General features: G+C 39.9%; 1 protein-coding gene across 1 annotated transcript in view; it reads left to right on the top strand.

The window, feature by feature from the left end:
- Nucleotides 1-16,698, top strand: part of astn2 (astrotactin 2) — a 214,188-nt gene that overhangs the window by 89,448 nt on the left and 108,042 nt on the right. The window contains exons 5-7 of the mRNA XM_076086837.1: nt 5,417-5,524; nt 7,834-7,980; nt 13,608-13,775. Of these exons, the coding sequence (XP_075942952.1) occupies nt 5,417-5,524; nt 7,834-7,980; nt 13,608-13,775 (423 nt within the window). The remainder of the gene's footprint in view (nt 1-5,416; nt 5,525-7,833; nt 7,981-13,607; nt 13,776-16,698) is intronic.

Here is a 16,698-nt window from a genome sequence, read left to right as displayed (position 1 = left end):
TTCTACCTCCCCCTCTCCTGTGGACTTTGTATTCTCTCTAACCCACATATGAGAGTGTTTTTTCCCCTGCAGTCACAAGTCACGCTGTCTGTCTTAGTTTCTCCTTTTAAGCCTTTTAACGCCAAATCACATCATTCTTGCTTCAGTATATGATTGTGACATCTCATTCTCCTTTTGCCTGCAAAGCTTTTGTTTATAGCTGTTGTCATCTTTTTCCTTTCTCTGATCTTGTCTTATTTTTATTCATCTGTTCCCTCTAGCTTTAACTGTCTACTTTCGATTATATATATATATATATATATATATAATGATGGCACAGTAAAAATGGTATTCTGATCCTTTCTGTGACAAAACATATGCCCTTCTTTTTGTCTGCATTTTTAATTTGTATCCAGCACAACACTGTGAGATGAGGTGTTATATAGTCTGAGAGCATAATACATTTTCACACAGAAAAACAAGCTGTTGTCATCCTTCAGGAGGACAGCGGGTGTCTTTGCCTTATCAAATGCTGACTGTGAAGTGAATGAAGTGAATAATGTATATTTCCAAGAAAATATCGCAGCTTTCCAAAGTGTTGATTAAAAGTTATTGAGAAGTCTTTTTTTATAATTTAACTGTAGATAAAGAATATTACTTTCAAGCAGGGGAGTTTTTGTGTTGGTTGAATGAACTATCGTAACTAAACCGATGGAGGCAAAGTAGGTTGACAAATCCGAATCGACCTAGAGCGCTCTGGAATGATCTAATGGACTTCAGGACTGTGACATGAACTGTGAAAGTGAGATTGGTATGCCCCAGTATTTGGGATTTGTAGTACTGACAGGGGCTACGCCTTAGTGTTTTGGGGGTTGGTGGTGTTATGGGACTTGGTTTGGAAGGTATGAACGGCTGAGGGAGAGAAAAGCAAGATCAACACAGAAAATGACTCAAAGAGGAAGAAACATTGTGGAAAAGGAAGAAAAGCAGTGAAATAGAAAAGACCCAGGGACAGATTTCAAAAGACTTTTGCTCCTTGTTTCAGATGTAATCTGGATCACGCATACACACATACACACACACAGTATAGGTGTGTGAGCGTGTGTATTTTTGTGATCAGTGAAACGTTACTCTATCCTTTATGCGTATTTGAAGGAGGATCACACACATGACACACATAATATACATGTGTTGTTGACTTTATATTCCTCTGGGTTTACCAGGCTTCTCTGCAAATGTGCCCTTTTATCTTAGTTGCAAAGACCGATTATTGTGATGGTTTAAAGAATGGAACTGGCCAGCTTTCTGTTGAACGCTGCATGGCAGCAGGCAATTGCTCTCTCTTGCTAATTCATTAAGCTGTTCCTTTTCTTTATTTTGTACATATCTCCTCAGAACTTCATGTGTCTTTTCCAACAATTCAGACTTCACAAACCTTTTTATAGATTTATATGCTTTGAAATTGCCGACTTACTGAATACAATGAATAATCCTATTTCACCATTACAATATGATCGCTCCTACACACAGCTAGAAGGCTATGTCATGAGCTCACGCTTTAGTAAATCAGCCGCTAAATCTGACGCATGTTGAAAGTGCAATTTTGAAGGAAGGCTAATTTGTGCTCCTTCATGTACGTAAATCTGGTCCAGAGCTTAAGTAGCACATGACCCGCGTGCATCTACTGTGTGAAGATTACAGTAGTTTATTTCTATATTAGTGGCACATTGTTTGTGTCTAAGACCTTCAAAGAGAAAACATTTTGGACAGTCCTCATTTCATAAAGGGACTTTATGAACTTGATTACAGCCTCAGATGATCAAGTGGGAACCTTTTAAAAACAATAGGGTGCCCAGTCATTTCTAATACAACTGTGAATGCATACAAAAACACTTACGATCATTGACGCATTTCTACCTAGAGAGGGTCAAGGGATAATACATGTATCATTGTATGAAATATGCAGAGATTTACAGCGTATTATAGAGGAAATAATGTCTTAAGTGTTTTAATAAATGAAACCTTTTGATGAGATGTTAAAAGTAACACAAGGTGAGCAACTAATATGTTGAGGCTGATCTGTAAATGCATCACTGTTTTCCTTTTTTAATATGTATTCATAAGACTCTCTGTTTCTGTTTCTCAGTTTGTCTTCCTCTCCATCCACCACCTCTCGGGCATGTACGAACTAGTCTCATATATTCAGAACCAATTTTACACCACATTGCCTCGGATCCGCTCTCCAAATACCGCCAGACTCTTGCACTCAGAAGCCAACTCGACTCTCGACCTGTATAAGTGCACCCGACAAAAAGGATAGCGACAGCTTTCTGCAAGCACTTTTTTTTTTTTTACACCGACTTAACAGAACTTTTAATCATGTCGAAAGTGTTTATGGTGCAGGCAAATTTTCATGAGCTGTGACATAATGTTCATGAAGTGAGTAAAGGAGGGGATGTTACCTGCATTGCACCGCACAGGAATGATGACTGTGTCCAATGAACAAGGAAGAGAGAATATGTTGCTCCATCATTGACAATAAACTCATTTTAATAAGGAAGGTACAGCATGACATAGACGTTTTTAATGAGAATTAAAAACAGGCTGATGCAGTGTCACTTATGTATTCCTTATACCTTTCTGTATTTCAAGAGTGTCCTTAGCTAAAAGCTAAAAACAACCTTTTTTGTCATTTATCTATTTGTCTCTGTGTGATTGTAGCTTAGAAAGTTTCTATTTAACCCTGATGAACTCACCCATGTCTGCAGAATCTGTTGCCTAAAGTACAGTCTTGCATTAGTACAGCAGCTTGGCTTAGCTATAACCAAAGCAATCATTGCCTTATATATACTGTATATATCGGTTGCCTGTTAGATTCAGACTTTAATTCCTACTTCTAGAGGATCTGAAATTCAATATTGTCATCTTAGGTTTTTCTCAACCATAAAATAATTGCGCTCTCCTCCGAGCTAGTTTTCACACAATACTATCCCAGAGTTGATCAGTTGCTTGAATGCTGGGAATGTGCTCTACACATCCATTCATTTTCAGAAAGAAGTTATTATATTTTTACCAGCCGGTCTTTGTTACTTGTCCCCTCTCATGTGTAAAATGTGTGAGTGGATTAGATCTTTAAAAGTATGTAGTGATAAGCTTTTGGTGGAGAGGGCTGTAAAAATGAGCACTCAACCACAAAAGGACCATTTGTATATCGACGACTCCTCCTGTGCTACCTTGAGTTCTTGAAGAAAAATACGAACAAAAACAAATGTCTCGTATGCCTCCAAGGTGAACCAAGATAAAAACAAACAGAAATGTCTTGATGAATTGAATTAAATGGGGCAGCTTTTAACAACAGAAAAATAATTAGTTTACAAAACTCTCACACAACTTGTGCAGTATAATCCAAGTGTCATTTATCCAGTCGTATGCTCAGGACTTCCCAAACACGTGCATCTTTGCTCAAACCTATTTAAAACACTTGTGAATCGCACACAGGCAAGTAGTGCAAGTGTGACACCTTTTCATGCGGAAGTGCTGCAGAAGATTCATGTGTTTTGGGAAGTACTGTGCATTCGACTGGATAAATGAGACTTGGGTTAGTTATCCTGCACGGCTTGCGCGAGGGTTTGTAAAGGGATGTTTTGAGATAGTTTGGCAGTTGTGAAACGTGGCCTGCATTTATTTCAATTGATCAACACTTCTCCGTTTTTTGATCCTGCGCTCACTGCGGAGGCCTGTGAGAAAACCAAGTTTTCTTCAGGAATTCAAGGTAACACTGGATGTGGGTGAAGCAGTCGTTAAAGAAGGCTCCGGGGAGCCAACTTACAGTTGGGGTCAAAACGTTCTTTGCGGAGTGTGAGGACTGGGATTGCATTTATCAAGAGACAATGGGTACGGGTTAAATCGGGTTATATAACATGCACAACCTCAGGCTTTCGAAGTTTAACACTCGGTTGTTCACATGAAAAATGAACTAGTTGGGTAAACAATGAAAAAAAGAGAGCTTAAATATTGTTTATGTGTATAATCACTCTCAGGGGGTTCCTTCTCACCTCTGCAGGCATCTAGGATCTGTGAGTAGACGTGAAGGATTTTAACTTGTATCGTTAACTTGTGACAAAACTTGTACTTTTACTAAAAAAGTGATACATGCAGGCTGTGGTCTTACTTGAACCTTGCAAGAAAAAAAAAATCATCACCATATGTGAGCACAATTTTTTTGTTTAACTACACTAAATCCACTGCATTATTCTAATCATGTACTATGAAGGACACAATTACCAACTGACAGCACTTAGACGTCTAACTATGACCTATAATTACCCCTGTGGGGGTGTAGCTTTAGCCTCTAACAGAAGAGTAAATATGTATGAGCCACGTGATATGGATCACAGTATTGACACAACACACCACAACCCTATTGTACTTTCTTTTTTCTCTCCATGCGTCCTTGTTTGAATTTGCTGTCAACAGGTGAAGCATTTCTTCACCGATGCTCCTTCACAGTCAACAGAAAAAAGCATTGATTTCCTTTCACTCCATTATCCCCTTTCCACTCTGGTGAGATTAGGAAGTGTAATCATGGTGATCCGGGGGATTATACAAGCAAAACATATGTACAACCATGAGGAAACCAGATTGATGTTATTGGCATAAAGTCATGTCTTTATGGCGTGACTTTGGCTAAATTACGTTCTTATAACAATGCCGAAAAATGTGTTGCGTGATTTACAGTAATACGCATATTTAACAAAATCTCTTTGGTGGCCTTCTTGGTGGACTTAGAATACAGTTCAAAGCCGTCCACACATTTTAGGTTATTTCAGATTACTTATTTATCCATCAGTGGCTTAACACTTTGCAAATCCCTGGTAATTATCACTTTGTGGCAGCCCTTGTGCATTCGGATGTGTGTTGTGATGTCGAAGTGGCAACGCAGTACAAACAAAGCCTCTTAACTCTCACAGCCTCGCTCTTTGCTCTGACGCTAACTTGAAAACAAACATGCGCACACACTGGGGATGTAACCCAATTTGATTACCAAATTAAGCACCAGAGACTTGGTGACGATGGACAAATTACCGAAGTGGCCAACAGATCATACAAGGAGGGACAGGGAAAGTGTGAATAGAGGTGGGACTTGTTACTTCCTCAATAGAGGTTGGATATAATGCCATTTGGCTGGTGTATAGCAACCACATTTAGACGGGAAAAAAAAGAAATCCTGAATAGTTTCAATTGAATTGACTTTAAACAGAATTGAATTTGATTGAATCACAGTGGTCATGACTAACCTTTGTTGAATAGCTTCATACAGTTCTGACTTGCTGGTTCATAATTGGCATTTGCTTTCAGCTTAATTGTATCCTAAAATCTTAATTAATTCATTCTCAAATTTCTTTCCATTTCTCTCCTCTTATCTCCGTCCTGCCAGCACCTGGAGGTGTGTTTGGTCCTCAAGGGGAATCGGGGTCAGAACCTGAAGATGACAGCCAAATGAAGTTCTACACAGAGCAGCACAGAGGACGGAGGCGCAGCAAAGGTGAGAGCGAACGCACGCAGGTGTATATCTTTGTACATTGTTATAAATGTCTTACATTTTAAACACATTAACTTGCACAGGGGGGAAGCATCTTATCCACTATACATACTGCTGAGAAGGCAATACAGTAAAAAGAGAATAATATACAGTAAAACATTTTGAAAAGAAATGAAGTCAAACCCTTACCCCGGTTGAATATGAGCCTATAGCTGAGGGAAATGAGGCTAGACATTTCTGGAATCGTCAGCGTAGCTGGAAGTAGGAAGGAGTCATGCACATTCCCTGTGGGGTTTAAAGTGCTGTTCCATGGCACAGCTCAATGACACTCAAAGCAGATATACGAGCTGATGTAAATGGAGGCTCAGTGATGAGCAAAGCTGAGTCGCATTACTTTGATGGGAAGCATGATTTTAACTTCCCCTTCCCACATAGTGATATGTGATAGTGAAAACTCTGTGGATTTGAGAAGTAGTCTGTGTGTTCACTTGGGTGACCAATGACCATACATAGTATAGTTATTGTAAAGTAATAGAAATCCATGTGTTTCTAATTATTCTCCATACCCATAAAGTAAAAAGACGGATGGTTCTCGGACGTTGATGTATAGCTTCTGCATAAAGCTCTTGTAGTTGTTACAAAAACGTTGATTATTGAAGTTCACCGCATAGTTTAAATGCAGCCTTCGGTGGAACGGGGGTAAAGATAGCATGTGTAGGTTTATGAACACAGACGATGGCTCTCAAATTGGCTTCATGGACTCCAATTATTTTAGTTCAAAATGAAATAGACACACAAACATAGTAACATGTATTGGTTGTGGAGTTTTAAATGTACAATTAATCACAGAAAATAGTTGACTGTTCTAATTTAAAGATAATAATCTTGTCTCAACCATCGGCTCTTTGTAAATGGGATCTTGGCTTTTGTAATAAAAGCATGTTGGCTCAGGACCCGGAAAGCCATAAAACCCGCGACCGTGATCTGTTTTTAAGTTGCAGCCCATGTAAAGAGGTTGTTGGCAAGAGGAACACAAGCAGAAGAAAGAAATTAAACTTAAGTTTTTAATCTTTAGTGGTGTTTTGTGTATTCTATTTGCTTGTTGATTTACATATATTCATGTATTTTGTGTACGTGTTTGTTTTCGTGTTTCTGTGATTAATTGAGCGCATTGACTAGAGATGTTTGGTTTGTGGCCATAAAGTAAGTGTTTGCCATCGTGAGTGTACATGCTTTTGTCTGCTCAGTAGGCTTTTATAGTGATTGAGGGACCCCTTCACGAGCCCAGTGACACCAGACACCAAAGGGATTAGCTGCTCTGCCGCTTTCACCGCGGACAGGTGTCGTTCCTGTCCCTCCACAACATCGTGACTGTGGTAGACATGCGATTCAGTACGGGGGGGGGGGATTCATTATCCTAACTTTGTCTTCCTGGTTTTGACCTTGAGCTGCATTTCAGTGCTTCCAAACTTCTGATGGGATTCACTGGACTCTCCTGTCACAAGGGGTCACTGATTAGATTTGTTTCCAGAATGGGGTGTTTTTTTTTTTTCAATTCAATTTGCACCATTTGCACATCGCATCAGTGATTGATTGAAATCACACTGTACTGTGGTTGTAAAATGTAAAACATCTAGATTGTGTGTGTGGCTCTGTTTGTTTGAGGTACAAATTGGTGAATGTCAGAATCTTGAAAACTGCTTAAGTGTCTTTTAAGAAGAACTTTCTCCTTAAGAAAGGTTTGTGAATGAGGCCCAAACCAGCGCTATCGCTGCCATATCCCTCTCACATTCCAGTGAGCCTCCTTCCAACATGCTTACTTCTCTCCCATGATGAATACCACTAGGCAGAGGTTAAGCGGCTAATTTCATTCCCCATATCTGGCTTGGAAATGGGAGCCCTGACAGAGCCAAAGGGCAACCAAAACAACCAATCCATAACCCTGTCAGTGGCAATAAGATCATACATCACGCTGGTGAATGATTCAGGGCTGCTCTGCAGAAGCGCGGGTATTCTAAGTCATCCTTTCTTTTCTCAGGCCGGACTTGAACCCGGGTTAGATTCATAAATCAGGAGTACAATTAACGCCATTTTCAAGGATTGTGGGAGACTCGGAGGCTGCATTTTCAATAAGGCATGCTAAAGTGGACGATTTAGTCTGAGGTTTGTGCTATGTGTGTTTTACGTCCCCTATGTGTGAAAGTACTTCCTGTCAGGGAGGTTCAAATACAGTCGTGTGTTTGAGCCACTGATAAAAATCAAAAAGGGCTTCTGTCAAACTGATCACCTTTTTCCTCTTTGTCTTCCTCCAGGCCACTCGCACAGTCCTCTGAATAAGGTCACCCTGACGTTGATCACCATCAGCACATGTGTCACTGCCATTGTCTATGCTACGCAGGATTCCTGCCCTCTCACCGTCAAGGTTACACTCCATGTGCCTGAGCATTTTGTTGCAGATGGTAAGTGCGACACATTCATTAGAATTTGGCTGAATATTCAAATGTCCAAAACAATCACGTTTTTTCACGTTTAGCCTGATATCTATTTTCAGCTTTGCACTGTTTTTTTTTTTGTTTTTTTTGCTGCACTCTTAATTGAGACTATAAGATGTAAAACCCAAGAGTAAAAAGGGAGAAGGGAAAAAGTCTGGTCACCAACAAGACGCCCACTAAACACAGTTGGAAGCTAAAAAAGATATAGATTTGTGGCGCATGTTATCATAATAGCCGCTATCCATTAAGGTACACGTTTGTGTCATTCTTTTCCTTTTTTTCCCCAGCCATAATTGGAGACAGTTGTCCTTCAAGCAGCATTCTGCAGAGATAACTGTCCACATACACAAGTTGTTATTGAGTGGTGGAAGATATTATGCAATTTGTATAGTTTTCATTGTTAGTAGGAACAGCTAATGGACCAGGGACAGCTCTGTATGCTTCCACTGCTTCTATTTACAAATGGCTTGCAGTAAAAATCTCCACCCCCTCTACCGTGATTTGTGGTTCTAAATTTTAATGCTTTTCGGTGTCAGTGCCCCTTCTGCACGACTGATAAAGTACAAAAGACGCACATCCATCCAAGGAAAAGTAAATCATGTGCTAGAACCAAAAAAGATGAATCAGGACAACAAAGTCCACACACTGAAAGCTCCCAATGGGGAAGAAAAAATGATTTATTGTCACCACAAACGACTGAATGACATTTGGAGCCATCAGACTGATGAAGAGCATTGTGCTCAAAATGTGATTGTTTTTTTCTTTTCTTTTTTTTTTTGCAGTGGGAGCATTCAGTGTGGAAACTTTATTACATGTGACTGCATAGATTTGAATACTAACCTATTCTACTGTTTCAGTCGACACAGACATTCTATTTAACTAATGTGACAGAAGTACTCCAAGGTTTATTTGTGTTTTGTTTGTGCTCTATGCAAGCGTTGGATGAAATACACACATAACGTTTTTGAGAAAAAAAATGAGCTGATAACACTGTCTTCTGTCTTTTACATGCCAACATTGAGACAGTGCACACAATATTTTCACAATAAATGCCAATTCAGGATAATCAAGTATGTAGATGCCCAGGCGACTGCTTAGAGAGTCGTACCACTGCGTCTGTTTTAAATTTCTCGTTGGCTTTTGGGAAAATTGTAAATTGTGTCTGTGTATTGGCAAGATACCACAGAATAAACCTTGCTGGGAGGTAAGAGAGGCCAATATGGAAAATGTGCAAGGAGTTAAGCGAAGTTAGAGGGAGTGAGGAGCTGAGGCAATTTAACTAATGATTGCTATATCTCTGAAAGCGTTCACATATCAGTCGATCAGGTGCTCTTGCCGCCGGGGCCTCATTTCTAGTCCGCCCACACATCCTCAATGTGTGCACACGGACACACAATATAAATGGAACAGTTCACAAAACTCCAATTTATGGAGTTTATTTTGTGATAACTTGTAAGATGGACACTTGGAAAATATAATTTAAGGCAATATACTGTAAACGACTTTTAGTGTTCAGTGGTTTGAGGTTTTTTTTTTTCTGGGTTTTTTATGAGGCGTTGATCTCCGACCACTTTTCCCCCAGACCAATCACATTGCAGTTCACTTCACACACAGTATCATTGGATTCTGTCAAATCATGACATTTGGCCTCGTGTAAGAACCACCCGTACAAACAGATTTCTTCTTAATCATCATCTAGACAATTTACTGACAGTTCTTTTACTGTAGATTTCATGACTTTATTGGCTTTGGCACAGCGACTTTTCAATAGATTTTTTTTCAATCCACACAGCTGCCTCAGGGTCATTGCAGGTTTCTGTCCAGGATCATTATAACACCTGACAGTGTAACATCACCTCCTGTAGGCTGTGATACTTTCTCGTCTAATTTCTTTATGACTGTCATGTTCCCTTGACCACTTGTTATCTTTTTCTCTACCGATTTCCAACAGCAAGACTTGAATTTCTGCAGTGCTAAATTATTTGTGAAACCTTGCCACAAAGCGAGCGATGTTAGGGGCATCAGTTCAAGGTGTCATCAGGCAGACATGAGCTCTCTACAACTGTTCTTTATTGCGGTTAAGAGAGTTTTGTGAATCCCACTCGGAATACTTGTATGAACTGGTCTCACAGAAAAAAAAACAGAGGTTCAGACTACACTACACTGTAGTCCATTGCAGGATATCTCTACAACTGCAACAGTCAACGTGCTGATAAGTGTAATGCCGATATGTCACTTAGAACGTCACTTAGAATGAGTGATTGTTTTTTTCTGACCTCCTCACCTTTGCTCTTCCATTACTAACGAGGCAGACTTTCCACTCATACACAATATTTTTTTCTCAAAAGTTTGGAGCTGACCCGATGCTAAGTTCTTAACTTTTTAACATAAGACATAAACAAAATCAATGGATGGAGTTTGGCTGATGTGTTCCATGGATATTCACAATCACTAGAGAATGCATTATTTATATTTTGATGGCCTTTGCTTTAGTCTCTCTCTCTCACTCACTCACTCACTCACTCACTCACTCACTCACTCACTCACTCACTCACTCACTCACTCACTCACTCACACACAATCTTTACATGTTAGCCCCACTCCAGGAAAAGCTCTAAAAACAGGAAAAGCATCTGTATGTTCCACACAGCATTTATTTTGTAAGTTTTGTTTTTTAGTTTTGTTGTTCTTCTGCAAACTTTCTTGTACCGGGATTGGACTGAGATACTTAAAGGAGACACCTGAGGCAGAGCAGATGTGATAAAGGCGCGGCTTAACTCATTAGTCCGGCAGGCATACAGTCGGCAGCAGGCAGGGAGTCAGAGCAAACAAACTAACAAATCCAACAGATAAACAAACAAAGCAAATCCAAACTGGCAAAGCCTGTATAAATATAAGTTAGGTTTAGGGCAGGAACAGGCAGACAGGAATAAAGACGATAATGCTTCGGTATGGCTACAATGCAAAGCATATGATCTGACACGCAGGACGCGTGAGCTGCACACTGTAAACGACTATTTATTCAGGGGAATTAATGAGTGATGGGAGTAGGGGAGAGAAAATAGGAGACGATAAAGACAAACAACACAGCGCAGAAGCTAATATGTTTTTGTTTTGTGACATAAGATCGTCAACAGGTGGGTTATAAATAACTGCATTACAATTGCAGTCCGAAGGTGGTGATGATGTATAAAGACAAAATAAGTTTTGCATCTTATCACGTATCTCAACTGCCATAACTATATGTTGACCAATGTTAAGATGACAGAAAAAAACAAGATAAAGCAGCAACTACAAGAGCATGACTAATTACTGTATAATAATAAGATGTCAGTCAGTGTGCGTGGATGTTTGATTGATAAACAAATGCTGGATGTTTATACGATTATCCGTTGCCACTGATGTGTAGTGCTTTCTATTCCAAATCTGTTCCCCAAGCAGTCGAAAGGGGGTTTAATCTAACAAAATCATTTTCCCACCGTTTTTTGCACTCGATTCACAATATGCACAGCACAATTGCCAGCAATCAGCGATGTTCTTACTGCTCAGGAGGGGTTTCTTCACAGCTCTCAGGGAAACCAACCCATAATCTAACAATTGCCTCCTCACTGTGTGAGCTGACAACATTAGATTTTTCCACTCCCTCAGCAAATGAGGGCTACCGGCAGCTCAGTTCACTAACTGCAGTGCTGCAGGAAGTAGCCTTGTTATGCTCACCTCTGGTCAGCCTGAGATGATTTTAGGGATGCCATCTGGAGAATTGGGTTTTCATTTTTAATCTTTTGGGCATTTTGGTGGTACTGACTACTTCCTTTTCAAGAACAGCAACAACAGCCCTTGTTTCTCAGGGAGTGTGCGTCTATGATTCGTCAATATTTACTCAGTTTATAAATTGTAGCCTAAATTCATGACTATTGTGTGTAGGAGCAGGAATACATGCAGTCCTTTACAGCACAATACCTCAAACCACCTTCTTGTATATTATCCCATACAGACCTATTTTGTATTAATTTGCACCTCAATATCTGAGATGGACAGACTTCAACTTTACTTCAATCCGTACTGTAGGTGCAGCAGAACAATGGTTCCAAGCAAAGCACAATGCACTTGAAGGCATAACTACAGGCCTGCTATTGGTCTATAGACAGTCAAAATGAGTTGCTCCTGTCAAGTTTGCCAGGTAGTCCGAAAATAATACTTAAACACATTGGTGTATTTTTTTTTAAGGCTCTGTGTGGGTCAGGCTGTCCCGGTGTGACACTTTCCTGTCAAACAAAAAGAAGCCGGTGATTTCATGTGTGTACGAGGAGGCAAATGGTGGTTTGTTCTATTAGAAATGACAACTAAAATGGTAGAAAATAAAACAATACAAAACTAGAATGTAATTGAGGCTCGGGATATATATATATGCTTTATCCGCATTCTTTGTGGTGTAAAGTATTACTCCACTGGGTTGTGTATTTAACTGCAGGGCATTGGCCTTGTTACTTGAGCTGTGACTCAGATTTGATTGCTGGCCACTGTCTAAGCATTTCCATCTGCATTAATCCTCTCTTTAAGAATAAACAGCCTGGAGACCACCATCACAGAGTTTCACATCACGAAATAAATAAATGAGGGAATCATTTTTCTCAATCTCACAATTGCTGTATTTCTATCCGAGCAAGTTTGATGTACATTTTGTCTTTGACAAAGAAATGTATACTTGCTGCAAATGCTTCCGCAAATCTTCCATCCATGACACAGCAATATAGACACAATGTACTGTAGTTGTATACGAACCTTTGTGTTCACTAGAGGGCTAAAGCACAATCTCCCAAAGCTCCCTGTGGAACGTAAAGTCATTGGCATCAATTAAGGATAATCTTGTTCAGTGATCGGAGTTTAACGATTGGTCCGGGAGCAGTAAGAACGAAAGGTAAGTCACTGCCAATGAGCAGAGCGTTTACTGAGTGACTTGTGAAACTCTTTTAGCCCCTCTACTGCAATCACCAGGGAAATCCCATCAATACACACATTATGGGTCTTAATTGTATCATTTAAATTCAGCCTGGTCAGGAGGGGAATTGAAATTACAGTGAAAATAAAATTATTAGGTACTTCCCAATTGATTATGCAATAGGACCAGGAAACGAGGCTGGAGTACGAAACTTTTGTCTCCCCCTCTGTCAGTGAGAGTAATAATTACCCTTTGGGAGAGATCATAGCGATGGCTAGGGGCTGGGGCGGACCCTTCAGATAAATATGAAACTCTGCATTGAGAGGATTAAGGTAAAAAAAAAAAACGAGCATGGGAAGGTTTAGGGGATGCTTGGGGCTGGGGAGATGTAGCAGGCGCGCCAGGAAGCTTTTGTGTGATATTTCACGGTAAAGTTGCCACAAACACCAGACATCGCAACTCCAGGAAACTGTGAAATACAGAGAGCTTTCCCTGGTAGCAATAGGCTTCATCAGCATTGTGTGAACTTGTTAATCCATGTTGATTTATATATGTTTTAGAAATACCAAACAATAAAGTATTTTACAATGTTTTATTGTTGTTTTTTCAAAAAGCAAAATCATTTTGTCTTTTTTTTTTTTTTTTTTTTTTTCAGGAAGTAGTTTTGTGGTGAGCATGGGCAGCTTCCTGGATGTTTCTAATTGGCTAAACCCAGCCAAGCTAACCCTCTACTATCAGACCAATTCGTCCACACATTGGGTCCTGGACTACTGCGGCCAGAGGACAACTGAGCCCTGCGAGCAGATTTGCGATCAGGACACAGGTTAGTCCACACAAACATGCATGACCTTGAGTCGACTTGAAATTCTATGCACTGGTTAGAAATGCAACGTAAAGGCATAATTCAGGCCATATTGAGTGTGTTGAGATTCGAAGGAAATACAGCCATTTCAATCTCTTTTATGTTGTGATAATTGCAAGGACGCCAAAACAGAATGTGGAGGGAGGAAGCTGTCCTTCCTTCCTCTTTTGCTACAGGGTTACCTTCATGAATGTTTTTCAGTGTCTCTGATCTGAAAGAAAGTCCCTGGAGGAGCCCAATACAACTGCTTTATGCACATCGAACACATTTTATTTAAAAATGGCAGTAATAAAGTCTTAATATTGACAATCGTTGTGCAGTAGTGCATATCTCAGAGTAAGTAAGTAAATAAATTGTTATTAAATCCACTTTTTTGCATTTCATATTTGACTTTTAAAGCCTTTTTATATTACTTCAAGTGAAGTTCTACAGTATGAGAATAACTGCTATATACATAAAAACTAACTATAAATATCTTACAGTGATATTGCTCCATCTTTAGTTGGTCTCGGTAAACATTCAGAGAATGTATGATGTTTTGTATGATGTATGAGGTTTTAAGTGTCTAAAATGCCTTATATATCATATTATATAAACTCATTTTTAACATATAACAAAATAAAGTACACACATTTTGGTAATTGTAAGCTGCTTCATTTTTTTAATTTTAAAATAATGGTCAAAATACAAATCTTAGCACAACTTTCTCAATATTATAAACAAACTACTTTGTCAATTGGAGCTTAGTAAGTTGCAGTGAGGAGGCAGCTAACATGGCCTTATATGTCCTGCGTTACACTGATAATCCAATAGAGGACAATCCGATATTCAACACACACGAGGCAAATTGGTGTAAAAAGGGCACAGAAGACAGCGCCCTAAAACCAATAAAACATTGGGATCCATGTGTGATCAGCTGAGCTGCCAGTCAAGGGGGGCTGTACTTATATATTAATAGTATACAGTAATTGTGGCTGGAGATTGTTTGCTTTTCTTAAACAACGGAAGTTAATGTAACATACGTCTACAGATGGAGTCAAAGCTTAGTAAAGCAAGCTAGACAACAACATTAGAGTGTGTAAGCCCCCAGTGCCTGTTGCCCCATCCAGGTATCTAATCTGCAGCCTCCACTGCAGTATGTGTATATAATCAGCTCGTACAATTTTCTGAAAATATTTTGTGCTGACATTAAAACTATACAAAACAAAAGCCAGACGTCCAGCGTGATGATATTTATCTTGCGCTGAGTGCTGTAGCTCCCTTGTGCCCAACTAGATAAAATCTAAGCTCATTAGAATGGATTACATCTGTAACGTATGTGAAATGTACGTCGCCCTGGTCAAGGGCATGTTGCGGGCTGATGCATTATGTATTAGAGCTCCACACACTTAACTCACTCGGTACACATCAAGATGCCAAATATGGAGTTGGCCCGTATGTGTTTGTGGATTGTGAATGTGTGCGGACATGTGTGTGTAGTCTTCCATCAATCACTGTTTGTTAAATCAGTACTTCTGGCTCCCTCTGTCTGCTTGTGTCTCTCCACCTATTCTGCTTTTTGTATCTGTTCTTTTTAGCAGCATGATTATTTGATCAGTAATTGCCCTCAAGTATGTCGTATCTCCTCAGGGCAGCCACATCCCCTCCACAGCCAAGTTAAAGGTGTTTCGAAAGAGCTTTCTATTCCCATCATTGTCCTGGATCATGCGTTATTGCACCCATACAATAGCACTCAACAATGACACACACACACACACACACAAAACACCTGAAACAAAGTCTTTCATCCAAGCACATTTATTGCAGTTCCAACAATAGGGCGAACCACTGGTTGGGACATTTCAAAGTGTAAATCACATAGGGAAGCACTGCTCTGTCTTCTGAGCATGCTGCCATTCTGGCCACAACAATGAGCAATATCAAAGCGGGTATTTTACCTTTTGACAAGTGACAGAAAAGCACCTGCTCGGGCAAGCCTTGTTAAACATGGAAAACACAAAAGCAGCTGCCATAGGCACACACGCACGTGGACTGGTGGTGTTTGAATTGAACTGGCTGGTGGAAAATCACATTGCTTGCTTTGACTACAAGGTTTTGCTGAATTGCTTCAAAGTGATTTGTCCAGTTTCTTTCACTTTGTCAAACGGTCAAATCACAGAAATGTGTGTGCAAGCATATGTGTATACTGATACCATAAAGTAATCATTACCTTCTCCTTCTTACTGTACATCCACTGCATTGAGTGTCATCTCTGAACCTGCAAGACATTTCTTTAGGTTAAAGGTTTAACAAAAAACCTCAGCGTTTGGTTTACAAGACCAAACCTCACATTTGTTGTAATTTGTTGGGAAAATTGTGGCTGCCAAAGTTACACATTAAGTTGTAATACTTTGTTTCTACTCTCCATTTAATCATCAAAGATTCCCACCTTTCACGAGGGAACATTAAATATACACATTTGACTCAATCACATTCATCAGTTTTCTCCAAACATACACAAAGACAACGGCGGTCCTACTTTTAGCAGATACGGTTTCACCAAGTCTTCCTGCTTTAATGTCACGCTGGTTGACTGCCACCCGTGACCACTAGTCACAGTATCACTGTGCCTGGGTACTCAATCCTCCCTGCCCTCACCTTCATCCTCTGACTCAACTGCTAGCGTGGAGGTTAGTGGATGAATGGCGTGATGCAACCGTTTCTATTGCCTGATTGCTGCAGAGGATCTAGCTGACTACTGTTGGACTTTGACCATGGATCGTCTTTGTAGCAACTGATGATGTAATAACAGCTTGATACTGAGAATGTTATGAGAAGGCCCTGTAAATGGGTTGACAATACAATGCATCCATAAATGTGTAATATATGCAATGTGATGAATCAA

Source organism: Anarhichas minor, unplaced genomic scaffold (genome assembly GCF_050575085.1).
Source record: "Anarhichas minor isolate MPS153535 unplaced genomic scaffold, ASM5057508v1 ptg000002l, whole genome shotgun sequence".
Taxonomy (NCBI): domain Eukaryota; kingdom Metazoa; phylum Chordata; class Actinopteri; order Perciformes; family Anarhichadidae; genus Anarhichas; species Anarhichas minor.
This window is presented reverse-complemented; position numbering and strand designations above follow the sequence as displayed.